Source organism: Bubalus kerabau, chromosome 16 (assembly GCF_029407905.1).
Source record: "Bubalus kerabau isolate K-KA32 ecotype Philippines breed swamp buffalo chromosome 16, PCC_UOA_SB_1v2, whole genome shotgun sequence".
NCBI classification, from domain to species: Eukaryota; Metazoa; Chordata; class Mammalia; order Artiodactyla; family Bovidae; genus Bubalus; species Bubalus kerabau.
This window is the reverse complement of record NC_073639.1, coordinates 50810239-50834237: the sequence shown is the minus strand read 5'-3', so window position 1 is coordinate 50834237 and position 23999 is coordinate 50810239. Positions and strand designations below refer to the sequence as shown.

The 23999-nt window shown below is 50.8% G+C and overlaps 1 protein-coding gene across 1 annotated transcript in view; it reads right to left on the bottom strand.

Moving 5' to 3' along the window:
• RIMBP2 (RIMS binding protein 2) overlaps positions 1 to 23999 on the bottom strand; it is a 117986-nt gene that overhangs the window by 20150 nt on the left and 73837 nt on the right. Inside the window, exons 9-15 of the mRNA XM_055550208.1 lie at positions 18969 to 19120; positions 17512 to 17973; positions 16332 to 16475; positions 13147 to 13305; positions 9584 to 10291; positions 7925 to 8042; positions 599 to 780 (exon numbers count right to left, since the gene is read on the bottom strand). Coding sequence (XP_055406183.1) covers positions 599 to 780; positions 7925 to 8042; positions 9584 to 10291; positions 13147 to 13305; positions 16332 to 16475; positions 17512 to 17973; positions 18969 to 19120 — 1925 coding nt within the window. The remainder of the gene's footprint in view (positions 1 to 598; positions 781 to 7924; positions 8043 to 9583; positions 10292 to 13146; positions 13306 to 16331; positions 16476 to 17511; positions 17974 to 18968; positions 19121 to 23999) is intronic.

Sequence of the window (23999 nt, the reverse complement as noted above, 5' to 3'; positions counted from 1 at the left end):
CTTTAGAGTCCGTTTTAGTTAACAACCCCTTTCAAAGGTTATTGTCAGTGCCCTTTCGGAAATTTGCAAACTTGGGGTTCAAGGCCCTTTCCCCTCTCCTAGGGAGCATCCCATGTCTTCCTTCTGACTCCAGACTCAGGCTCTTCCTCTACTACTGATAGGAGGCTGAATGTCAAATACAAGAAGAAGTAGCCTGTCGTTTTGAGGTGTTAAGGCATCTGTCCCCAAGTTTTGTGGCACTAAGAACTGGTTTTGTGGAAGACAGTTTTTCCGTGTATTGGGGGTGGTGGTGGTTTCCAGATGATTCACGCACTGTAGGGTTTGTACTCCTATGAGAATCTAATGCTGCCACTGATCTGACGGGAGATGGAACTCAGGTGGAAATGTGAGTGATGGGGAGCGGCTGCAAATGCAGATGAAGCTTTGCTTGCTCACCCGCCACTCACCTCCTGCTGTGCAATCCGTTCCTAACAGGCCACAGACCCATACTGGTCCATGGCCCGAGGGTTGGGGACCCCTGTGTTAAGAAACTTGGATCTGGTGAACACCCCCTCCCCATCCTCCCCCGCCACCTGTACCCCCCAGGCCATGCCCCCACCTTGATGATCTGCCCTTCTTTAAAGGGAAGCTCCTCTTCTGCAGCGTCTGGGTTCGGGGACATGGTAAGGGGGTCGTAGTCAAAAAGGGCCACAAAGATGCGGGCTGGGAGCTCTTCCGCCCCAGGGTCTGTCTCTGACTCTTCGTAGAAGTCCGGAGAAAGCCGGTCCCGCCCGTACTCATCTGGGAGTGCATGGGATAAAGCACAGGGTCTAAGTGATTCCCACCAGCCATTCTCCCTGCTTTACCCAGAAAGGTGAGCTGTTATACAAAGTGTGGTTTTGAAAAACGAAGAGAGAAGCACTTTAAGTTTTTTTTTTTTTCTTAATGTGTAGCTGGGCTTTCCTAGTGGTTCAGTGGTAAAGAATCCACCTGCCAATGCAGGAGATGTGGGTTCGATCCCTGATGTGGGACGATGCGATGTGCCTCGAAGCAACTAAGTCCGTGTAACAAGGCTATTCAGCCTGTGTTCTGGAGTCCAGGAGCCGCAACTACTGAGCCCACATGTTGCAACTACGGGAGCCTGCAGCCTAGAACCTGTGCTCTGCAACAAGAGAAGCCACCACAATGAGCAGCCTGTGCACGACAAGAGAGCAGCCCCCACTGACCCTAGTAGAGACAAGCCCATGCAGCAGCAAAGACCCAGCACAGTCCAAAACAAAACAATCCATAAAGTCATAAAAATAAGTTCTTAAAGAAATGTGTAGCTCAACATGCAGGCATAAATGGATCACCTCGACCGAGATGGGTTTGAAAAGCTAATAACTAGTATGAAACGTAGGCAGCAGGGTGAGTGTAGGTGTGCTGCTTGTGAAGACAGCGAGAGATAAAGGACTGTGTTTCAATGACCTCCTGGCAGGACTGGTCTGAGCGCTGATTGTGGGGGCGGGTGACGGGTGGCCAAGTCCCGGGGATTAGGAAGGACCTGTTCAGGAGTCAAGCATAGAGACCCAGAGACCCTCTCAGTTCGGTTCAGTCACTCAGTCATGTCTGACTCTCTGCAACCCCATGAATCGCAGCACACCAGGCCTCCCTGTCCATCACCAACTCCCGGAGTTCACCCAGACTCACGTCCATCGAGTCAGTGATGCCATCCAGCCATCTCATCCTCTGTCGTTCCCTTCTCCTCCTGCACCCAATCCCTCCCAGCATCAGAGTCTTTTCCAATGAGTCAACTCTTCGCATGAGACCCTCTAGGTTTCCATTAACAGATGAGCCAGAGCACAAGGATGTTAAGAGATGTATTTGCCTATCTGTCAAAGTTTGATACAGGTGACTGAGCTGCTCACTTGGCTCCAAATACGTAAGAGGCAATGAATGCATTACAGTGAATTAATGAATTCCTGGAAGAATTGAGTTTCAAGTCCGCCTACCACTGAGCTCCTAAAGACGATTCTTTTGAAATCCTAGTATATATGCATATGTATTACAAGGCTGAGCACCAAAGAACTGATGCTTTCGAATTGTGGTGCTTGTGGTGCTTGGACAGCAAACCAGTCAATACTAGAGGACATCAACCTTGAATATTCACTGCAAGAAATGATGCTAAAGCTGAAGCTCTTTGGCCACCTGATGCAAAAGAACTGACTCATTGGGAAAGACTCTGATGCTGGGAAAGACTGAAGGCAAAAGGAGAAAGGGGCAGCAGAGGATGAGATGGTTGGACAGCATCACCATCTCAATGGACATGAATTTGAGCAAACTCCAGGAGATGGTGAAGGACAGGGATGCCTGGCATGTTGCAGTCATGGGGTAACAAAGAGACGAGCATTAGTGAGCAACTGAACATCAACAACATTATTAAGTGTCATTACAGACATGCATATATCTCACTATATATGTATACATTTATTAATGTGCATATAGAGAGAACAAACATCTGCTAGTGAATTATACTGTTTTGACTACAGTATAAGCACTGTAGAAGGACTGAGAAGGACTCAGAACATCAGCGGGGAAGCAAATGAGAAAAAGTCCGATCATCAGAAAGGAGGGCAGGGGTGGGACTAACAGCCGGTCAAAATTTGTGTCACCAGCACAAGGAGCACAGGCGGCGAGATCAGAGGATGTCCAAGCTGCATGGGTGACGCAGAGGGTGTGGGAGAGCCAGAGTCTTGGCTGCTTCCACCAGCAGAAACATGCAGTTGAAAAATAAAAAAGCACTTTAACCGCAGGAAAGGTTGGTCTTTAAAATGCAGTGAGCTGTTAACATTATTTGAATTTGGGATCCTTTTAGGATACAAAGATAATCTAAACATTCGGTAACTTTGCTTCTGCTAGGGAACAAAATTCAACAGCACGGCCTTACTGTTTTCTTCACACCAGTTTTGATTTTGTCTATAGTCAATGCAGATTCTTTACCAGCTGAGACACCAGGGAAGCCTGTGAATACTGGAGAGGGTAGCCTATCCTTTCTCCCGCAGATCTTCCCGACCCAGGAATCGACCAGAGTCTCCTGCACTGCAGGCTGATTCTTTACCAACTGAGCTATCAGGGAAGCTCAAAGGGAACAAAACTGAGCAGCTCGGCCTTCCTTTCTTCACACCAGTTTTGATTTTGTTTATAGTCAATGAGAGGGCTTCCCAGGTGGTGCTAGTGGTAAAGAACCCGCCTGCCAAAGCAGGCAGACGTAAGAGACACAGGTTGGATCCCTGGGTCGGGAAGATCCCCTGGAGGAGGGCACAGCAACCCACTCCGATATTCTTGCCTGGAGAATCCCAAGGACAGAGGAGCCTGGTGGGCTTCAGTCCACAGCGCCGCACAGAATCGGACATGACTGAAGCGACAGCACACACGCACACACAGTCAACGAGAGGGTCTCATACTTGCCCCCCTAGTCATTAAATGTTCTCTAAATTAAATAGCACGAAGCTCATGGTACACCATCGCGTGACCTGTGAACGTCTCTGTATGTGTAGTGATGCAGTGGTTTTTTCATGCTCGTGGCTGATGGTAGAGAAGACCATTAGCAGCATGAGAAGGATGTTTTCAATTCAGCTGGATAACCTTGGGAGTTTTGCAGAAGGAACTTAACAAAATAGCAGTGTGACCCAGTGGGTGCTGTTTCAGCTGAGGGGAAAGTCACTGAAGGAGCACTGTGGCTACAACTTTGGCTGCACCCACCCAGAGGGCTCCCAGGGCTTCCTTGACTAAGTTGACGTGGTGATTGTGGAGTTGGAATGTACAGGCAAGTTCACAAGGGGAGGATTGGGTAGGTCACTGTCACTCTGGAAGACCTTTGAGTTACTCCTACAATTCGCAGGCTCTCGGGAGTTGGCTCAAGTTCAGGCACCGTGATGTGCAGACAACTGTGCCTCAATGTCTTTAAGTCCCAAATCACACCAAGCACAAGTGGGAGACATTAGGCATGGAGACCGGCAAGAGGATCTCAGGCTAGCATCATGCTCAGCAGGCAGTCACCCACACTATTCCAAAATCTCTCTCTGGTTTGCAGAGAGGAGCCGGGATGGGGTGGAAGTGGTTGGAGCACTTGGAGTTGGTGTATATGAGTGGAAGTGTGGGTATGATGTCACGGTGTTTCCTCCAGAGAAGGTGCGTTAGATACTTTATGGAATCAGACCTCATGGGAAGAGAACAGTGGCCTCCATGGAATGTGTCCACACAAACCCAGCTTCACAGGGTTTGGAGTGGGCGACTGGGAGGCCCTTCCTTTTCTTGGGGGCAGGCTAGACTCAAGGAAGAACTTACCGCCAGCTGCTGGTCTGACCTGGGCGTGGATGCTCCTCCCTCTGCCCTGATGTGGAATATCCTGGCCTGGGGTAGGAGGGGGTCTTTGTCAGGAAGGAGGAAGGGTCTGCAAACCACGTGCAAAGTTGAAGATCCTGACTTGCCCCTGTTGGCTCCCGAATCCTCCTGTGCTGCCAGAATAAGCACTGTCTTCTATAAGTGAACTTCTTCCCTCACTACCTGAGGCTACCTGCCTCCACTGTCCTCTCCATTGTAATTTCTACAGAGAAAAAGTGGGTCGCCTATGAAGCATACTTTACAGCTGCTCCTCTTCTCCTTACAGGAAAACCCAGGGAGACGAGTCTTCTTTCTAGAGAGTCAAGTTTTGTTTATTTAGTTAAGTCATTTTAACTTTTCCCATCTGGATATAGAGAAAATGTGCTGCATTTCCTTGCTATGTAAGCTCAGTGGCCAAAATAACCTGGAAAGTGGGAGGGAAATGGAGATTTTCACAGTCGACCAGTAAGAGCAGAATGCTCTAGGATGTGGCATTTCTTTTCAGATGGGTACACCCTTGGGCCTTTTCATCTGTCAGGTAAATAACCAGATAAATGCAAGACCAAAAATTACACAGGAAGAAACCAAACCCAATGAAATCCTTGTCTGGGGTCATTGATTAAGGTTATGAGGCCTTCGTTATGCTAATTATATGACTTAGAATTTACCAGATATGGAACTATATAATTTTTATCTTTTTAAATCAGGAAGGGCATTGTTTTCTTAATTAAGGAAATCCAGAGTATATTTAAAAGTATAATATATTTTAGCTGTGAAGGCATTGCTTATTAAAAATATATATGTAGGAGGGGAGTTTCTCCATAAAAGAAAAGGATATTTTTGGAGTTGGCAGATTTCTAAAGTATTAATTACTGATATTGGCACAGGAAAACTATAACTAAATAAACAGAGACTAGAGGAAAATAGCCTATTCACATGTCACTGACCATTCACTTCCTAGAGTTTTGGGCATGATTCTCCTCTTTGAGTCACTTTTGTCTTTTGAAAATATAATAGGTTCTTTGGTCTGTGAATATATGTATATGAAAATATAAAGTGATTGATACTAATTATGCTTTATAATTATGCTTTCTTGCCTTGCTCCATGCTAAGAGATCAGGTACAATGAAAGAAATTCTATCATGGATTTATTTAACACTTTTTTGGGTTCTATTATTGAGGCTTTTTTTTTTTTCTTTGTGAAGGTGTTACCACAGCATTACTCTCTTGCAACTAACTTGAAGTGAAGTGAAAGTCAAATCAGTCATGTCCAACTATTTGAGACCCCATGGACTATACAGTCCATGGAATTATCTAGGCCAGAAAACTGGAGTGGGTAGCTGTTCCCTTCTCCAGGGGATCTTCCAAACCCAGGGATCGAACCCAGGTCTCCCGCATTACAGGCACATTCTTTACCATCTGAGCCACCAGAGAAGCCCAAGAATACTGGAGTGGGTAGCCTATTCCTTCTCTAGGAGATCTTCCCAACCCAGGAATCAAACCAGGGTCTCCTGCATTGCAGGTAGATTCTTTACCAGGTGAGCTGCCAGGGAAGCCCTCTACTAACTTAGCTAGTGTCTTTCACTAAAATTAAGACATGTGCAGCCTTCTGCATTCTTTCCCTTAAGACAAATCCACCTGAAGGATTGTCCAAGACTCTGATGGGGAGACTGTGGGTCCACTTATGTTTTCCTTTATTTTCTTGCCCAGTTGGCAATTTGTAGCACCATAATTTTCAGCCCTGTAGACTTTTCTTCTCTGTCCTAGGAGACTGGAGTGGGAGACCCACAAGGCCTCCTCCAGAGGACACCCCTTCTCAGTGTCAGGACATTAAACTTCAACCACAGAAACAGTGGCGGTTCATGTAATGAGCATTCACTCGTTAAAGTCACAGTTGAATGAGCACTTAGGAACCAAATTCAACAGGAAGAACGGTCTTGAACTGGTCCTCACCTCCTTCCTCAAGACTCTTATTTACAAGTCATTTATTTTAGAAGCCAGGAGATCCTACTTAACCTCAGTAATTGTTACAGGGGCAATAATACACAAATTAAATGAAGATCTGAGTGATGTGGCACTGGTTTACAAACTCATAAATAATGTAGGCTTAGTATACACAAGGGCTTCCCTAGTGGCTCAGATAGTGAAGAATCCGACTGCATGCAATGTGGGAGACCTAGGTTCAGTCCCTGGGTTGGGAAGATCCCCTGGAGGAGGGCATGGCAACTCACTCTGGTGTTCTTGCCTGGAAAATCCCCATAGACAGAGGAGCCTGGTGGGCTACAGTCTATGGGGTTGCGAAGAGTCGGACACGACGGAGTCACTAAGCACCATGTAGTATATACAGAACTCTGCTAGTGGGTCTGTAATATGTGAAACCAGTGTTTTCCAGCTGATTTTATTTTTCAGCTTATTTTATTACTTTTTAGCCTAACTGAAAACAGTCTGTTGTTTTAAAGGTCCTTTAACATTCTATACAATTTTTCACTGATAAAAATAAAAACATTCTAAACACTGTAAAGATGGAAAAAGAAACTTTTTTACCCTGTTGTTTGGGTTTTATGGTAAAGAAACATCTAGAAGGAGGAGAAAACTTCAGGGGATCTGTATTGGTTCATAAAGTTTTTAATTATTTTTGGCTGATGTGAACAAAGCCCAATTGTCTTTTAAACCTTAGCTATTTAAATGGATTGGGGCTGTGTTTCCAGGTGTCTGGACTGTCCAAGGGTTGCTTTCCTTGAGCCCTGTCTCACCAGATCAATGTTTTTCTCTCAACTACTTCTGTTCCATGAATGGGTCTCTTGCTTTGTTTTGTTTGTGTGTGTGTGTTTTCACAAAAAGCTAGTTTATTTGTGCTGATTACCAGATTCCATTATCTTGCGTATAATACTTTTTGGAACTGTTATGCCGGGGTTCATTCCAGTAATAGAAAGGTTCCCATCTGACCTTCGGCCACACTCCCCCTCTTAGGGGATTGATGAGAATGGCTACAATGACAGCTTTCAGCACGGCTGGCTGAATTCCAAAAAGTAATTAAGAGAATGGAATTGGATGCCTGAGGATGACTCATGCAGGAGGAGGTGGCCAGATGGACAGGGTCAACACACAGTTCAGGGCACACATTCAGGCCTCCTGCTGTTTTTTCATAACTTTCAACCCCAGTTGCCCAAGTGTTTCATGCATACAGATAACTCTGCACTGGCTGGGGGCTCCTTTAGGTATTTGGAGTTCAGCCACCCATTCCTGTCTCTGCTGCTCTGACCATAAGCATTTCAGGAGAGCATGAACTAGGTGGGGAGATGGCCCATTATCATCTCTTCCATGCTTAGGATGGTAGCCTTTGCAGTTAAAAAAAAAAAATGTAGGGAGAAGATTGACCTCAAAGGTCAATATATTTTGAGAATCCTTAAATGTAGGTTCCATTTATTTGGTTCTGTTTCTGCCTTCTTTTGCCATAAATAACCAAGAGTCTTCTGTATTTAGTTGAAAATTCTATTCCTAATAATTTTTTAAAAAATGTTTAGATTGAGTCATGTGCTCTGTGGTTAAAAGAAAGATGGAGGACTCCACCCGGCTCACTAACCCGCAGCATGGACCATCACTGGCCGGGACCTGTGGGAACCAGCACTGCCGTGGGAAAACCTCCGGCCCACGTGATCCGCCCGATCAGCCCGTCCTGCGGTCACCGGGTTTCCTAAAATCTAAAGACAAAACAATGACACGGTCATCAGTCTTGCCAGTCGTGGGAAGAAAAGAATTAAGTCAGCCAAATCAATTCAACTTAGAAGCAGAAGCTCTAAAGGCAACTAAACTTAGCTTTTAACTGAAAGGTTAGCTGAATAACCTGGAAGAGAAAAAGAGTGCTCACCCCAGGCACCCCGTCTTCTACAGCACAGTTGCTTTTCCGGGCAGGGGCGAGAAAGAGAACCCCTCGGGAGACATCTTTTTGTTGCTGGTGCTGCCGCTGAAGCCAAGTATTTTGAGCCATAGTGAGAGTGATTTAGGTAAGACTCCTCACGCCTTTGGTACCTCTTTTCTAGTCTCAGCACAGTCTGCCCTCCTCCAGTGACCCCAAAGGTGGGAAAAACACTGCATTTCCCAAATGTCCTGCTTGGGCAAAGTTGTGTGCGAGGTTACCGAAAACTCAAAGACATAAGTTTCTGTGCATTATCAGCTCTGAAACTCATGGCGCCGTCTTGACGCTATTCCAAAGACTTCCAAACCTTCACATTTCAGGGCTAACCCGAACTATTTTCCTTTATGGATAAGTTTTGCCTCTGATTCGTACTAAAGGTTCGCATCCTATGCGAGAATCAAAGCAAAACCTCCAGCTCACTGGTGACTTAACTCAGGAAGTTTTCAGAGACACAGAATGAATCAGGGCTGGGAGCTTCAGAAATGAGTTTGAACAGGAAGTGGGCTGCAGTTTGCTGGTGAGTCGGTAAGCTGTGGGTCGGCGCCCTCTAGTGGACATGTCACAAACTGCACCGGCTCAAGCCCAAGGCCTGGCGCCCTGGGATGTCTCACCTGTATTTTCATGGAAAAGTTCAGCATGACAGGAGCAAATGTTCTGAAAAGAGGACACAATATAGAGATGAATGAAGCCTTGAAGGAATCCCTACTCTTGAAAAGCACTCACAAGCCTGGAAAACAAGGCCCGAGGATGTGTCTAGAGCTGATGATGGAAAATTCATTCAGAAAACTGCTCTCAGGAAAGAAACGTGGGGGAAAAAAAAAAAAAAAACCTTTGGAAACAAATGCAAAGGTGGACCTCTTCAATAATTGTTCTCCATTCTTTTTTCCAGTTATGGATGAACTGGAAAACCAACCACAACCCAAAACCAAAACCACCACCAGAGAAAAACCCTAGTAAGCAATACCAGTCAGTCATAAATACATCCCCACGATTCATTTTGAAAAGTACGTGTTGCCAAACTTTGGGAGAATCAGAGTTCAGCTAACCCTTAATTAAAATTTAGATTCAGTTGTCCTTTAATTAAAGCAGCCATATTCATCACTGATTTGGAGGTGGGGAAGGGGTCATTATTCTAAAGCAAAGTAAAGAAATCATCAGCATGGTGAAAAGATTGGGAAGCTTCATAAATCAAAAATGCATGGAAAAACGAGAGAGAGCCAGCGGAGAGAGTGCCCGGGATGGACACCAAAACAAAGAAAGAAGGTGAAAGAATGAAAACGGATTGGTTTGGCAAGCAGATGTGAGCGGGAGGTTTACTTCACACACCAAAGGGCCGTCTGCAACCCGGGGAGGAGGCTGGGCCTGTCGGGCAATGGCCCTACTGTCGGGCATTTTTATGGTTTTCTTCCAGGCATCTCGGAAATCCTCGCGGCCCGTGGGCTCATCCCAGCCGTACTTGCTGGGGGTGGACCTCTCTGGGCTCGGGTGGGGCTCATCGCTCCTGACGACGTCGCCGGGCTCCACTGGCTCCCCAAAATCCTCTTCGATGCTGCTCTGCCGGGTCAGCGTCCGGCGCCGGGCCAGCAGGGGCCTCAGGCTCCTCCTACAAGGACAGGGCCCGGGGCCGGGGCTGCACTGGGCAGTTGGGCTTCGGAAACTAAATCTCATCTCCTCCTCTTCGCTGCCGCAGTCCAGGCCGCTGTCCGGGCTCCTGGTGGCCGAGCGGCTGAACCGACAGCCTCTGTCTTCGAATATGAAGTCCTCGGCCTGGGGGCCCCTGGGTTTCGCGGGGTACCAGGAGCCGTGGAGGGCCTCATGCCCCCGGCAGGGCCTGGCGGGCCTGGACTCTCTGGCCAGCCCGGTCCTGACCCTGGAGGAGTCCCCTAAGCCCTGCTTGTGCAGGAACTCACAAGGCTCTCCATCCTCCTCCGCTACTTCGGGGATACTGAAAAGTCTCTTACTGTGGTGGGTCTGTTGGGGATACTCGGGCAACTCCGAGAAAGCACGTTCAGTGGTCCTATTCTTAGAGCACTCCTTAAGGAGGAGGGGTGGTGTGTTAGCACAGGTGCCGGGAGTCAGTGTATGATCGCATATGAAGGGGGCGCAGAGGGAAGGAAAGAAAATACAGAGAGAATTAGTCTCCGAGGCCATGAGGGATAGAGAGCATGCTTGTACTCGTGGTGGGGCAGGGGGTGGGGGTGGGGGCAGATGGCATGCTCTGGCCGGGGCTCTGGAATGAAAACAGAATGGGTTAGATGGATGGGGCCGGAGCCGGGGGGCCGAGCGCACGCAGAGCGTCCCGACGCCGTCAGGACTAGCCATGCAGCCAAACCAAGGAAAGAGAGGCCGCTGGGCCGCGGGTGTGGGGAGGATGGAGGCAGGAGGCTTCACACTGACCGAGGCGCTAGGGTCTGTGACATGGCTGTGCCCAGAGGCCGGGGACGTCCGAGTTCACTGGCCGCTGGCTGCACCCTGAGAAACTCCCAAGGCAGCTGCCCTGGGATGCCGGTGAGTGGAGGCCATTTGCAACACAGGGAGCCCCACCCGGCCACGCCGCTCAACTCTGCTTGTCCCTGAAAGCACTCAGCATCCTGTGAAACCTGTCCGTGCTCTATTACCTATGGCTCTCTCCCGGCTCAAGTGGAAGAGTGTGAAGCTGGGGGACCTTGGCACTCAGCGACCCAAAGTCATTTGCTTGGCCTGTGTCTGCAAAGGCTTGGGGGCCTGTCAGTCTCTCCTCCAGACCCCAGACCTCAAGGCTGGGAGAGAGGAGCCGAGTCCCCAGCAGTATGGGCAGCAGGGGCTCAGGGCTGGCCCACCCAGATGGAGGCCGAGGGTGGACACCCCACGCTCCATGTCCTGACAGGTGATTCTCTCTCCAGGAATGGCCGGCAGGCCCATCCTCTGCTCCAGCTGGGCCAGCCCACTGGGCATACCTCCTGGGACACCTCACTAACTCCAGGAAGCCTTGCGCCCAGCTTTCCTCCCATGGGCCTCCGTGCATGCGCATTAGAGTTGAGTTGCGGAGGAATATCAGGATTTGCTGCCCTGCCCTCACCTCACCCCCCCACCCCTGCCCCAACCGCCTTTTGCGGTATGTCCCAGGCACAAGGGGACATGGTGGGTTTACCCAGCGCAGCGTCTTTAGCAGGCTTAGAGCCCACAAGCGCCAAACCAGGAGCATGGTGCACGCTTCGTTCGTTTGCTATTAGGACACTGAGGTTTGGGAACACTGGGGTGAAGGGCAGTGAGGAAGCAGGGATCCAGCCCTGGGAGCCTGGCGGGGATGCACGGGGTTCCGTGGGACTCCCGCAAGGAGAGGTAAGCCCGGGCGGCCCACATCGGCCTGTAAAGTCTCCTGACTTTTAAAAAAAATGTCAGAACCCTGTGGACGAAGTGAAGTAAGCCTCAGCCCTGCTGCCTGAAGGTCCGATTGTCCCTGCGGCTGCTCTAAGGAGGGCCGGGCTGGTGGGGGAAGGACGTAGGTGATTTTACAAACTAGCCCTTTTCCCTGGGAAAAACAAGGTGACCTTTGGTTTCTTTGCTAACATTTGGCAGGAAGGAGCATCCCAGAAGCTTCCTCCCTAAGAAGTGAGGAGGCTGCCAAGGGTTGTGGGGGGCGGGGCAGACACCTGCCTTGTCACAGCGCCCAGCGGTAGAGAAGTGTGGGAAGGCAGGGGTGGTCAGGCTGGACCACGGGCAGCTTCGGGCCTTTCTCCACCATGAAATGTCACTGTGAATCCTGCTGGACAGTGGCTCAGGGGAGGAGCGAGGGGGTCAGCCAGTGGGGGTAGCGGGGGCTGCAACCATGCAGAGTTTGCATAGGGATCTGGCATGTTCTTTGGTGACAGTGTCTCCAAGGCCCTGCGGGGCGCCTTTGCTGGGAGAACATAAGTCAGTCTGCTCTATGCAAGTGGGCACTGAGTTGGCAGCCAGATTTGGATGTTGCTTTCTGTCCACCATTCAAACTGCGTGGCTCTGTGTTCCCAGAGAAAGGCTGGGCTCAGGCACTGTATCCCCCAGTGGGACTTTTCTCTCCAAGGCTCTTTTCATTTGAAAACTCCCACAAAGGCCCGACCTGTCTCCTCCGCTAGGCCTGCAGCTGCTGGAGCTCGGGGGCCACGTCTATTCTCACCCCCCAGCTTGGCGGAGGGTCTGGTGCTCAGAGTGACCAGCTTGTGCCGAGTGATCAGAAGCCCAGCTGGAGTGGGCGGCAGCAGCAGTGGCAACACAGCTCCCCAAACAAGGAAGGTGGCGCACCCCAGGGGTGGGGTCTATGGGGGCCTCCAGCTCGATCTCCATCAAGGTGACCTCCATCAAACCCCTCGCTGAAGGCTACATCAGAGGCAGAGGCAGAGGATCCCGGGATCCCTGGTGGGAGGTGTCTGAGAAGGGGCCTGTGTGTGGACCCCAGGAGGTCGACTGACCCTCCTCCGACCTCCTCTAAGGTCCCCTCTCCCTGGCCCTCCAGCCGTCCAGCAGGGTCCACCTCGGTCGATTCCACTAAAGAATCTCTTCCCGACTCCCCAGCTGCCCATCTCCAGTCTGACTCAGAGACAGGCTCCTGCCCTCCTAGGGCCTGCTGCTCTGCAGATAGACATGCAGCCAGGCGTTTGGGACTGGGGGTGGAAACTTCTCCGTTCTATTCTTTCTGATTGGGTTCTTAGTACACAGCTGGGTGACCCAGGGATTCCCAGTGGATTCTCCCAGACTTCTTCCCCCAGACTTTTGGCCCGAGCGCAGATTCAATAGCAAGAGAAGCCCATCCAAATCTGGGGACTGTGCCTGCCGGGCAAGGCCCCTCTGGAGCCAGCTGCACAGCCCCCCAAAGGAACAGGGATGGGGGACGGTGGGACGGTGGTGGTGGGGGGCAGCGCCCCCGCACTGACCTTGAGGGCATTGTGGGATGTGCCGCTTGGCCGCCTCCTGCCCCCGTCCTCCAGCTGCATTTCAGAGTACAGCTCCTCCTCGTCCTCCTCCATGATGTCCGAGAGGTCAGACCCCCGGCTGCTCTCCGTGTGGTACTCGTCTCCATGGCAACAGTGCGGCTGGGGCAGGAGAAGGGGACGTGAATGGAGGGGCGACTCCAACACATGGAGTCCCACACCTTCCCCTGCTCTGCCCACTCTCGAGCTCAGGGACGTGTCTGGGTGAGAACTGCTCACTCCGGAGGGGAGGGAATCACAGTCCCCGAGCTCATGGGGAGCCGGGATGGCAGAGAGAGGACCAGACCGGGCATTCCCACTCCAAGTCCAGATAGGGGCAGGCAGAGACCCTCCTGGGCTCCGGGCAGGACAGAATACACATGGGAAGACGTCACTTTTTCGGGTACTGGCAGCCTCTTCAACTTAGTGGCTGGACAAAGGCTCAAGTGAGAGGCTGTACATGCAGGGCTCAGGGACATGCACGTATGTGGCATCTAGGGTCGTGCAGCAGACAGTGGTGGGTAGTGGGCAAACAGGGGCATACGCACTAACAAGTGTGTCTAAGAGTTTTAAGAAAAACATGGAGTCTGAAATTCATACATGTGCACACTGGGTTGTTGGTGAACAGCCTGGTCTGGGTGGGGTGGGACCCCCTGTGTGGTGTGCCCACTCTGTGGCCAGTCTGGCCACCCACACTAGAGAAGACCTGCCACTGGGGCTGCTTGGTGAAAAGCCTGGGTACAGAGGAAAGGGTCAACAGAACAGCAAGGAAAAGTAAGCTTGCTAATGCGTAAACTGAACCAGCAGCCACCCTGATGGGGTTTGGAATGAGGGGTGGGTCCAAATCAGCAGCCCCTTCCCATCCACAAAGCAAGTGCCTCCCTCAGCAGCTCGGAACGTTTCCAGCAGCTCATATAGCACACCTTATGAGCTCCGACTTATGAGCCCCAAACATGCATAGGGGGCTTCCCCAGTGGCTCAGGCAGTAAAGAATCTGCCGCCTGCAGTGCAGGAGACTGGGATTCGATTCCTGGGCTGGGAAGATCCCCTGGAGGAGGGAATGGCAACCCACTCCAGTATTTCTGACCGGAGAATGCCACGGACAGAGGAGCCTGATGGGCTACAATCCGTGGGGTCTCAAAGAGTTGGACACCACTCAACAACTAACACTTTGACTTTTGACTTTGAAACACACACAGAGCTATTCTGTTTCTGCTGGACAGTGTTGATGAAGATTGATTTCTTTACTCTCCTGGTGGGCGACAAGACAAGTGTATTTAATAGCATCTTGTGACATGTTTATTAAAAACATCCAGCTTAGGGGCTTCCCTATCAGTTCAGTGGTTAAGATGCTGCACTTCCATTGCAGGGGACATGGGTTTGAACCCTGATTGGGGAACTAAGATTCCCACATGCCATGTGGCACAGCCAAAAAATGGGGTGGGGGAACTGCTCATTTATGAAACAAATAAAACTTTAAAAAATGGTTTCAATTGCTCCTCTATATAAAGATATGGGGAAGCAGTGTGAGTGCCCAGTAAGGGGGGGTCCCACCGGGGGTCCCACTCCAGCTGAGCCCTCAGATTGGCGGCCTGGATGTTCTCAGTCTGAGAAGTCTGTGCAGCATCATTTGACCTGCTCCAGCCCTATTTCCTTCAATCAAGTGCCTTGGAGAAGACATAAAAGTGAATTGGTTTTAGATGAATAAACAAACATCAGGTTGGTTAGAATGAGGGCTTCCCAAAGCAAATGGGAAGGAACTCCCCTAGAGAACGCAGTCTCATTTGATTCAAACCCAATGATGAGTTAGTAATAAACTCATGGGATGGAAGTAAGTGTCTATTGTTTGCCAAATTTATCATGGATAAGACATTCGTAGGAATCTCTTGGTGGTGGGCACATGACCCTGGTCTAGCCAGTGAGATGAGAAGTCTGATGGAGCTTCTGGAAAATGTTTTTCTACCAGTTAAGAGAGATGTGCCTGAGGAGAAAACCCCCTCCCTCCTTCCTTCTTTCCATCCTTCTTGGGATGCTGGCATACGAGTGTGACGATTGGAGCTATGGCATTCACTTCGTAACCATGAGAGAAAGGTCAAAAGAATGGAAGATTAAGAACCCAGAGCATGTTGAGGTTTGATAGAAAACAACAAAATTCTGTAAAGCAATTATCCTTCAGTTAAAAAAAAAAGAACACAGAGCTGGAACACCATTGAACAATTGAATCAACTTTGCAGCTTCCTACTTGAGGCTTCCTGTGATATGGGAGAATGAAATGTCTTTGTTATCTCAGTCATTATTAGTTGGGCATTCTGTTTCTTGTGTTTCCATGAATACAAGTAGAATTATTTTAATCTTTTAGATAAAGAACCTGATGATTGAGAAGCTGAGTCACTTGCCTGCTAGCAGCGGCAGAGCCAGGAAGTGACCCCAAATCTATGAGATTCCAAGACCCTCTTCTCATGGAAGTAGTGACACTGCCTTGCTGTAGAGCTGTGTGTTGAGGGGACTGAGGATCTGACAACTGAGAGGACTTCACTCTGCTGTCTCAAGATCTGAGGACTCTCCAGGCCCCACCCTTCCCTGTTGCCCAGGACTGGGGCTTGACACCATTCAAGGACATTTTCTTTAGAATAGGCATGATCAGAAATTGGAGACAGAACCCATCTTGGATGGATTTGTCACTTGTGAGCCTTGTCTGGGAGGAGAAGCCCTGACATTTCATCCCTCCAAGGATGGGATATGGACCTTTCAGTTTCTGAATCTCCCATGATGCTTAGCACTTAGCCAATGCACATCACACATCTGCCTGATGAACAAAAGTAAAGAAACAAATGGTAGGTTTTGCCTACATTGAGACCAGGTGGTCACCTGGAGACTCAGCTGAGGCACAAAATCAGCCCATGGACGGGATCCTCAGGGCAGTTGGGAGGGCAAAAGGCTCACATACAGACTTTTGAAATTGTCCCCCAGTGAGGTCACAAATGCACAGGCACCATTCAGTCTAAACTCTCCAGACTGACTGTGATTGTTGTCACCCACAAGATAAAGGTCTGTATTCCTTTATCTTTCTCACAGACCCGGGGCGTGCAGGGACCTGAACCCCTCCCACCGGGAGCCACCATGGTGGGAGGGGGGTGGGCAGCACTCACCGGTTTGCCCAGCTCCGAGCCTTTCAGGAACTCATCCACGGATGCGCCCCTCCTCTTGACGTCCGGGGACTCATAGCCGTCCTCCTCGTCCGAGTTTGCATACTGTCCGCTGCTCCTCTCCAGGAAGACGCTCCTTTTCTCTAACTTGGGAGAGGAGAGGGGAGGCGTCAGGGCAGAGACCACCTGGCCTTGGAGCCCTGACCTCCGGCTTGGAGCAGATGAACTGGGCACCCTGGTAGACGGATTCACCCAAGGAAGAGAGAGGCAGGAGGAGGGCGTGGCCTAGTTCAGCTCCACCTCCGCTCGCCTGCATCCTTTCACGGGTGCTTCCTACAACTTCCTATCTCATCACACATTTCACCTGGGATGTGGTCCCACTGTCATCCAAATACTCCCCCTCCCCAGGACCCAGGCAATTTTGAGTGACAGGCAGGCAAATATATCTATGTGCCTGCACTTCTACATGTAGGTGTGTATGTATACCTGTATTAGTCAGTCGTGTCTGACTCTTTGCTACCCCATGGACTGTAGCCTCTGTCCATGGAATTCTCCAGGCAAGATTACTGGAATGGGTTGCTACTCCCTTCTCCAGGGGAACTTCCCAACCCAGGGATTGAATCTGAGTCTCCCACATTGCAGGCAGATTCTTCACTATCTGAGCCACCAGGGAAACACATATGTATGTATACATACGTGTATATAAGTGTCTCTGTGTGTGTCTGTATGTATACATATACCTGTATGTATGTCTGTGTATGTACACACACACACAGCTAGAAGTCTGAAGTGAGTGAGCCAGAAGGTGACCCTTGTTTAGGAAGATGAGTCCCCAAGCCGACTCCCAGGAGGCACCTCTCAAATCCCCAGGCAGAGACCACCCGGATAGTGGGTTGTTAGCCTCTTTGCTAAGCCAAGCTGGTAGATAACCATTTCCTCTGGTTTTCTAGGTCCATATCTATGAAATGGATCCTGATTCCATCAAGATAAGACCTAAGATGCAGTCAGATAAACAGGGCATCCTTCTTCCCAAGTCAAGGCAGCCATTCTTAGGGGCTGGGTGTTTGAGGCACTTCTCCGCGCACACTCGGGGTGTGGATGGGAGATTCCATCCCAGCTGGGCTGCGGGGATGAACCACATTCCGCGGGCAGCTGAACCAGTGAGGAAAACACCTGGCCTTACCCTGCTGCTCTCGGCCACCCTCTGCGCGGCTTCCCGGGCCATGGCCTTGGCAACGGAGGTGGAGACCGGGACGCCCTGCGGCTGCGGGAGGATGCGGCTGGGCGAGGGTGACCGCCGCCCGGGGCCCGAGCCCTGCAGGCCGGGCGGCTCCAGCAGGTGCCCGTGGACTGGGGCGGGTGCCCGGCCATGTTCCCAGGCCTCGTCCACCGCGGCGTGGGGACCCGGGTGCTCATCTTTGGTTTCGGGGGCTCCGGCACTTGCTAATGGCTTCGGTGTGGGAGCAGTTCTCGGGTGGGGGGTTGGAGGCACCAGGAGGTCGGGGGGAATGGCAGCGACGGCAGAGTCCACGGACTCGCCCTGGGCAGAGAGGGTCCGCACGGTCACGCCCTTGGCTTCCAGGCTGCGCAGGCGCACCAGCTCCACGGCCGTGCCGTCTGCTGTGGGCGAGATGATCTCAGCGACCTGGACACAGAGAAAGCCGGCTCGGCTTGGGGACTGCCCGCGCCCCCAGGCTGCCCAGATACCTCCCGTGCCTCCCATGGACATCCAACTCAGACCGCGCTGCACAGCCTGCAAATCGGATCCGTATGGAGCCCCCGTTCCCGCCCACATGTTGGCGGTTTGGAGGGACAGCTGAGCACACGCTTTTCTCCCACGTCTAGAACCAACCTAGAAACAGATGCGGGGGCCACAGAGGAATCAGAACACTAAGCTCATTACCGGCAAAGCTTGGCTCAAGGAAGATGCCATGGAGAGGCCACGAAAGACGGGCTTCCGGCTGTGGTGGAGGCATGTCTGTGGCCCCCTTTGGAGAGGGGAGCAGGGATCAGAGAGGGGGCCTTCAGCCTACAGCAGCCACTCCACAGAATGGGCTCAGAGACTCGGGTGCATCTGATATACCACCTCCTAGCCGTATGGGGAAACGGGGTGGGGAGGGTGGGGAACAGACAGAAGCTTGCTCAGGCCCTGCCCCTCTAAAGCAGCCCTGTCTATTTCATGTGCCAGGACAGGGATGAGGGCTGAGATTAGGGGCTGCCCAATGGTGTGCATTAAGGATCCTGCAGAGTTTCCAAGGCGTTTGGACAAGACTACATCTCGCCAAGAATAGGTCTGGTAGAATCTGCAAGCCCATCATCTATTGAGGGGGTCCTGATGTCGTGGGACTCAAGAGAGGTGAATTTTTGGTACCCAGGGGAGAACAAGAAAGGGGTCTACCAGCAGAGTGGGGCAGGTAATCAGTGTGGGAGGGGGGCAGAGAACATTCTGGAAAGAGGATGGAGCAAAAAAGGATGGAGGTTCTCTGTGTTCTGCAACTGGGCCTGGCGTGACAGTGTGGGGATGCTTAGTAACTGCTGGTGGGTCTTGGGGATTGAGGAGGGAGGGAGGGTCACCCCTTGCTGAGTGGTGAGCGGTGGCCGGGGGGCCTGGATGTGAACACCGCCCCGATAAAAACTCACCCTCTGCCCTTTTGCATACACGCCGTAGCCGGTGACATTGGCTCCATTGGATAGCCCAGTGGCCGTCAGAGCAGGCGGCCTCCAGGAGACCTGGACGGTGGCTGGGGTGGCCCCAGCTTGGACGGCAACATCTTGTGGGGGTGCTGGAGGACCTGGGGGGACAGAGGCAGAGAAGCTTTCACGACATGACCCCTTGGCAGGCAAGCTGCTACCATGCCTGACTAGCCAGTGGCACCTGGGAACGAGATCTTTCATGACAGCCTCCAGCGGACAAGGGAGAATCTGAAGTGTGATAGCAGAGCAAGAGGGCCAGGAAGTAGCAGCTCCCAGATGCACGCGGGGCCCTCCTGGAACCCACTCCCCGTGCTCGGTCTCCAGGCCAACCTGTGACTCTGGCCTGGCCATTCGGCCACAAGGTCCCAGCGTTTGCAGAGGAAAGAGACCCCCACCGCCTGTCTCTCTGTGTCCCCTCCTCCCTCCGGTTCCCTCCATCCCTCCTTCTCTCTCTGCATCGGACTTGAGGGCAGTATACTGGACCACACAGCACCCATCTCACCACCTCAAGAGAGAGGATGGAATCAGAAGCTGGAGAGAGGCGGTTCTGATGAAGCTACCAGGATGCCAACTCCACACACACACTGCCTGACCAACGAATTGAGATGCTTGCTTTGAAAGTCCTGAGCGGCTACTTCAAGCAACAAGGAGACAGGTGTCACAGCACTGGTCCTTCCCAGTGGCTCCTGGTGACAGCAGGGCTGCCCGTCTGCCCTACAACCCTCAGGCAGCTCCCTTGCCTCCAGGTCTGGTGCAGAAGTCCTGTGTCGTCGCTGTTGAGTTGCTAAGTCATGTCTGACTCTTTGTGACCCCATGGACTGCAGCCCACCAGGCTCCTTGTCCATGGATTTCCCAGGTAAGAATACTGCAGTGGGTTGCCATTTTCTTTTCCAGGGGATCTTTTCCACCCAGAGATCAAACTTGAGTCTCCTTTGTCTCCTGTCTCCATTGGCAGGCAGATTCTTTACCATTGAGCCACCTGAGAAGCCCCAAAGGTCCTATAACTATAGCATTATATTTGGAAAGAAATGTGCAACTTCTAGGAAGAAGGCCGTGAGCCTCCTCTTCCGAGACCCTGCTGCGGCCCCGTGGATTTCTGCATAAGGGAGGAAGGGCTCTTTGCTGAAGCTTTTCTACTTGCTGCTCATTCTGCTACTCACTTTGGACACCTGACATCACTTGATTCACACAATAGTCCTGTGAGTTTAGCGCATCCTCGTTTGCAAATGAGGAAATTAAGGTTCGAGGGAAGCCGCTCAGCTGTCATGTGTTGGAAGCCTGCTGGTCTTGCAGTTGATAATGCGACTCCACCCTCGACGCGCTGTGATGCGAGGCTTCCGAACTGCTGAGCAACTGGGTTCAGGAGTTAGATCTTACCTGGATGGCCCACTCAAATGTGACAACGGCTCATTATTCTTAAGGGTGTAGTCAAGAACTGAAACTGGTCTGGTGGGTTGCTGGACGCCTGCTTCTACTAGCAAGCAATGACAGTGGAGGGCCAGGGATTTGTGAGTGGGGAAGACTTGAGTATCTGTGACCTGCCAGCTCCACCCCATCCCTCCACTGGCCCAGAGGTGGCTGTCTGTCACATGGGGGCGTTTGGTCCAACCACACACCTCCTGCCTGTCACCTGTGTCATTTTCACAACTGAAACTCCTTTCCTTCTGGGCAGGCAGAGGAGCCAGTCTGCTATGGACTGACTGGACATTTGTGTCCCCCCAAATGCATAAGGCATTCACAGAAGGCAGCTGTGGGAGGTAATCAGGTCTCGAGGCTGGAGGTCCCATGAACAGGATTCGTGCCCTTATTAACAAGGTGCCATCTACCAGGAGAGGATGCGGAGGAGACACCGTCTATGAACCAGTAAGTGGGTTCACCAGACGCTGAGTCTGCCCAGGCCTTGATCGTGGACTTCCATCCTCTAGGACTGTGAGAAATAAGTGTCTGTTGGTGATAAGCCACTCAGTTTATGGTACTTTGTTATATCAGCCCAAGCTAACTCGGACACCCAGGAATTGGGTATGGACCTATAGGATCCTGCCCTGGGCTCAGTATTTCCTCTTGGTCTTCATATCTCTCCATCTCAGGGAGCTTCTCCACAAAGTCTTTCCTGGCTGTCCTAATGGATGTTCTTCTCACCTCTCCTTAGAGCCCCTAGGGTCCCCAGATTTGGTGTTTCTCACTTCTTAACCCCCAGCACCGACAATAAGACTTCATGGCAGGAATCAATGAATAGCTCCAGTCTGCACAGTAAGTCCCCTACATACAAACGAGTTCTGTTCTGAGAGCACGTTCACAAGTCCAGTTTGTTCGTAAGTCCAACAAAGTTAGCCTAGGTACCCAACTAACACAGTCAGCTATGTAGTACTGTGCTGTTCTAAGTTTATAATACATTTCATACAAATAATACATAAAAATAACAAACACAGAAAATAAAGAAAGCATTTTAATCTTACAGTACAGTACCTTGAATAGTATAGTAGTACCGTATAGCGGCTGGCATCAGTGGACAGACAAGAAGAGTTACTGACCGAAGCAGGGAGAGGAGGTGGGAGATAGTAGAGCTGAAGGATTGTCAGCAAGAGGAGATGGAGGACAAGCTATCTTTTCACCTCAATTCACACTTTCAATCTTTCTCACTTTTGTTTCCATTGTTATCACTTAGCGCTTCTTAGCAGTACCAGCTATGTCGCCGCTGCTTTTAAGCTTGGTTCCAGACATCCTGGACTGGAAATAAAGACACTGTACTACTGTCCTCTATGCAGTACTTGTAATGTACACGAAAGTACACCCACTTGTAGAGGATGCACGCATGTGACAATGTGTGCCGGACACAGGACTAACTTACGTGACTGGACATTTGAACGCACATTCACATCTTTGAACGTGCACAACTTGAAGGCTCAAACATAGGGGACTTATTGTATCTGCAATTAACATCCTCATAGGCAGGCAATCCAACATCACCTTATAAGATGAATGAATGGACCCTTCATAAATCAGTTCCTGCTCAGACCCACTTTCTCCTTGAAACAGTGTCTGTCCCAACTGCCCCTGACCTTGCTTCTTTGTAGGTTATATTACTCTAGGCTTCCCAGGTGGTGCAGTGGTGAAGAATCCACCTGCCAGTGCAGGAGACACAAGAGATGCTGGTTTGATCCCTGGGTTGGGAAGATCCCCTGGAGGAGGGCATGAAAACCCACTCTAGTATTCTTACCTGGAAAATTCCATGGACAGAGGAGCCTGGTGGGCTACAGTCCATGGTGTTACAAAAGAGCTGGATGCGACTGAATGACTGAGCATATATGCACAGGTCAGACTCTAGTTGATGATGGGTTTCAAAAAGAGCGGAGAGCAACATGCAATAAAAAGCAGATCCATTGCAAAATGGAGGGCCCACCTTGCATTAGATGTTAGGGTTTCTGCAGCTGGTAGAAATGATCCTGGAGAACCACTAAATTGTTTGTAAAACCGACCTGACAACTGAAGTTGGGCAGAGCTGGATTAATTAATCACAGAAGACAAATCCAAGGAAAGTATCCAGACAGACGTTTCGAGGGAATTCTGTGAACATCACAGGACTAAGAAAGGCCGTTGAGAAATCAAAATAGCCCTTGAATGTTTTTGCAGACATGACCTTCTTTGCTCCAGGAAGGCTGCTCTTCTCAAGAGTTCAGGGTCCCACCCTGGGCCCAGCTCAGAAGGGCTGCCTGTTTTTGGGTGTGCCAGAATGTTCATTAAGATTTTATGGAAAACCCCAAGTGAACTTTCTGGCCAACTGAATATGTGCACCCCAGCCAAGATGAGCATGATGGAACTTTATGGAGGTGACCCTTAACAGCTGTAGGATCCGAATAAATCACACTATGGGAAGACCCCACAGGCTCATCCATTTCATCCTATCTCTTTATGGTTTCCCTGGAGGGAGTAGGTGGGGGACTGGAGAGGGGAGCAGCCCTCCTCCTGTTACAGCTGGGAAGTCAGGGAGGAAGGTGGGGTTTCCCTAGCAGACAGAGGTGTCCGGAACCCCAAATTGTATCCACGATGGAACTTCATGTCTTCTACAGTCATATATATATCAAAAGAAAAAATGAGGGACTTCCCTGGTGATCCAGTGATTCCCAATGCAGGGGGCCAGTGTCCAAACCTAGCCCAGGAACTAGATCCCACATGCTGCAACTACGACATGGCACAGACAAATAAATAATGTGTGTGTGTGTGTGTGTGTGTGTGTGTGCATGTGTGTGCGTATGTGTGTGCACGCATGTGTGCATGTGCGTGTGTGTGTGTGCGTGCGAGTGCACGTGTGTGTGTTTGTGTGCGTGTGTGTGTGCATGTGTGTGTGTGTGTGCATGTGTGTGTACGTGTCCATGATCAGTCGTGTCCGACTCTTTGCGACCCCATGGACTGTAGCCTGCCAGGCTCCTCTGTCCATGGGATATTTCCAGGCTAGAATACTGGAGCAGGTTGCCATTTCCTTCTCCAGGGGGTCTTCCTGACCTAGGGATTGAATCCCCATTTCTTACATCTCCTGCATTGGCAGGCAGATTCTTTACCACTAGCGCCACCTGGGAAGCCCATAAATAAATACATACATAAATAAATATTTTTTAAAATAACGAAGATGAAAAGAAAAAATGAGAGTGAGAGAACAATTGTGAGAGTGCTACAGGCACCCCCTTTCTCTGTTTCTCTCAGTGAGCACGTATTCAGGAGTCGGTGGCCCCAGGAAGACAGACCTTCCTGCCCCCTAGGAGGCTCCCGTTGCTTCCTGTCTGTAGGATGAGTCTCTTACAGATGCAAGCATTAAATATGTCCAACAACACAGCCCCTAAACAGAATCAGAGTTCTCTCTCCCTTGCCCTCCGTCTCTGTCTCGCACACACATACATGGCTCATGCGTGTATTTCATGCTTCCCAGCTGATTCAAGGATGCTCCAGGACAGTACTGGCTGTCTGCAGCTCCCCTCCTGCTCC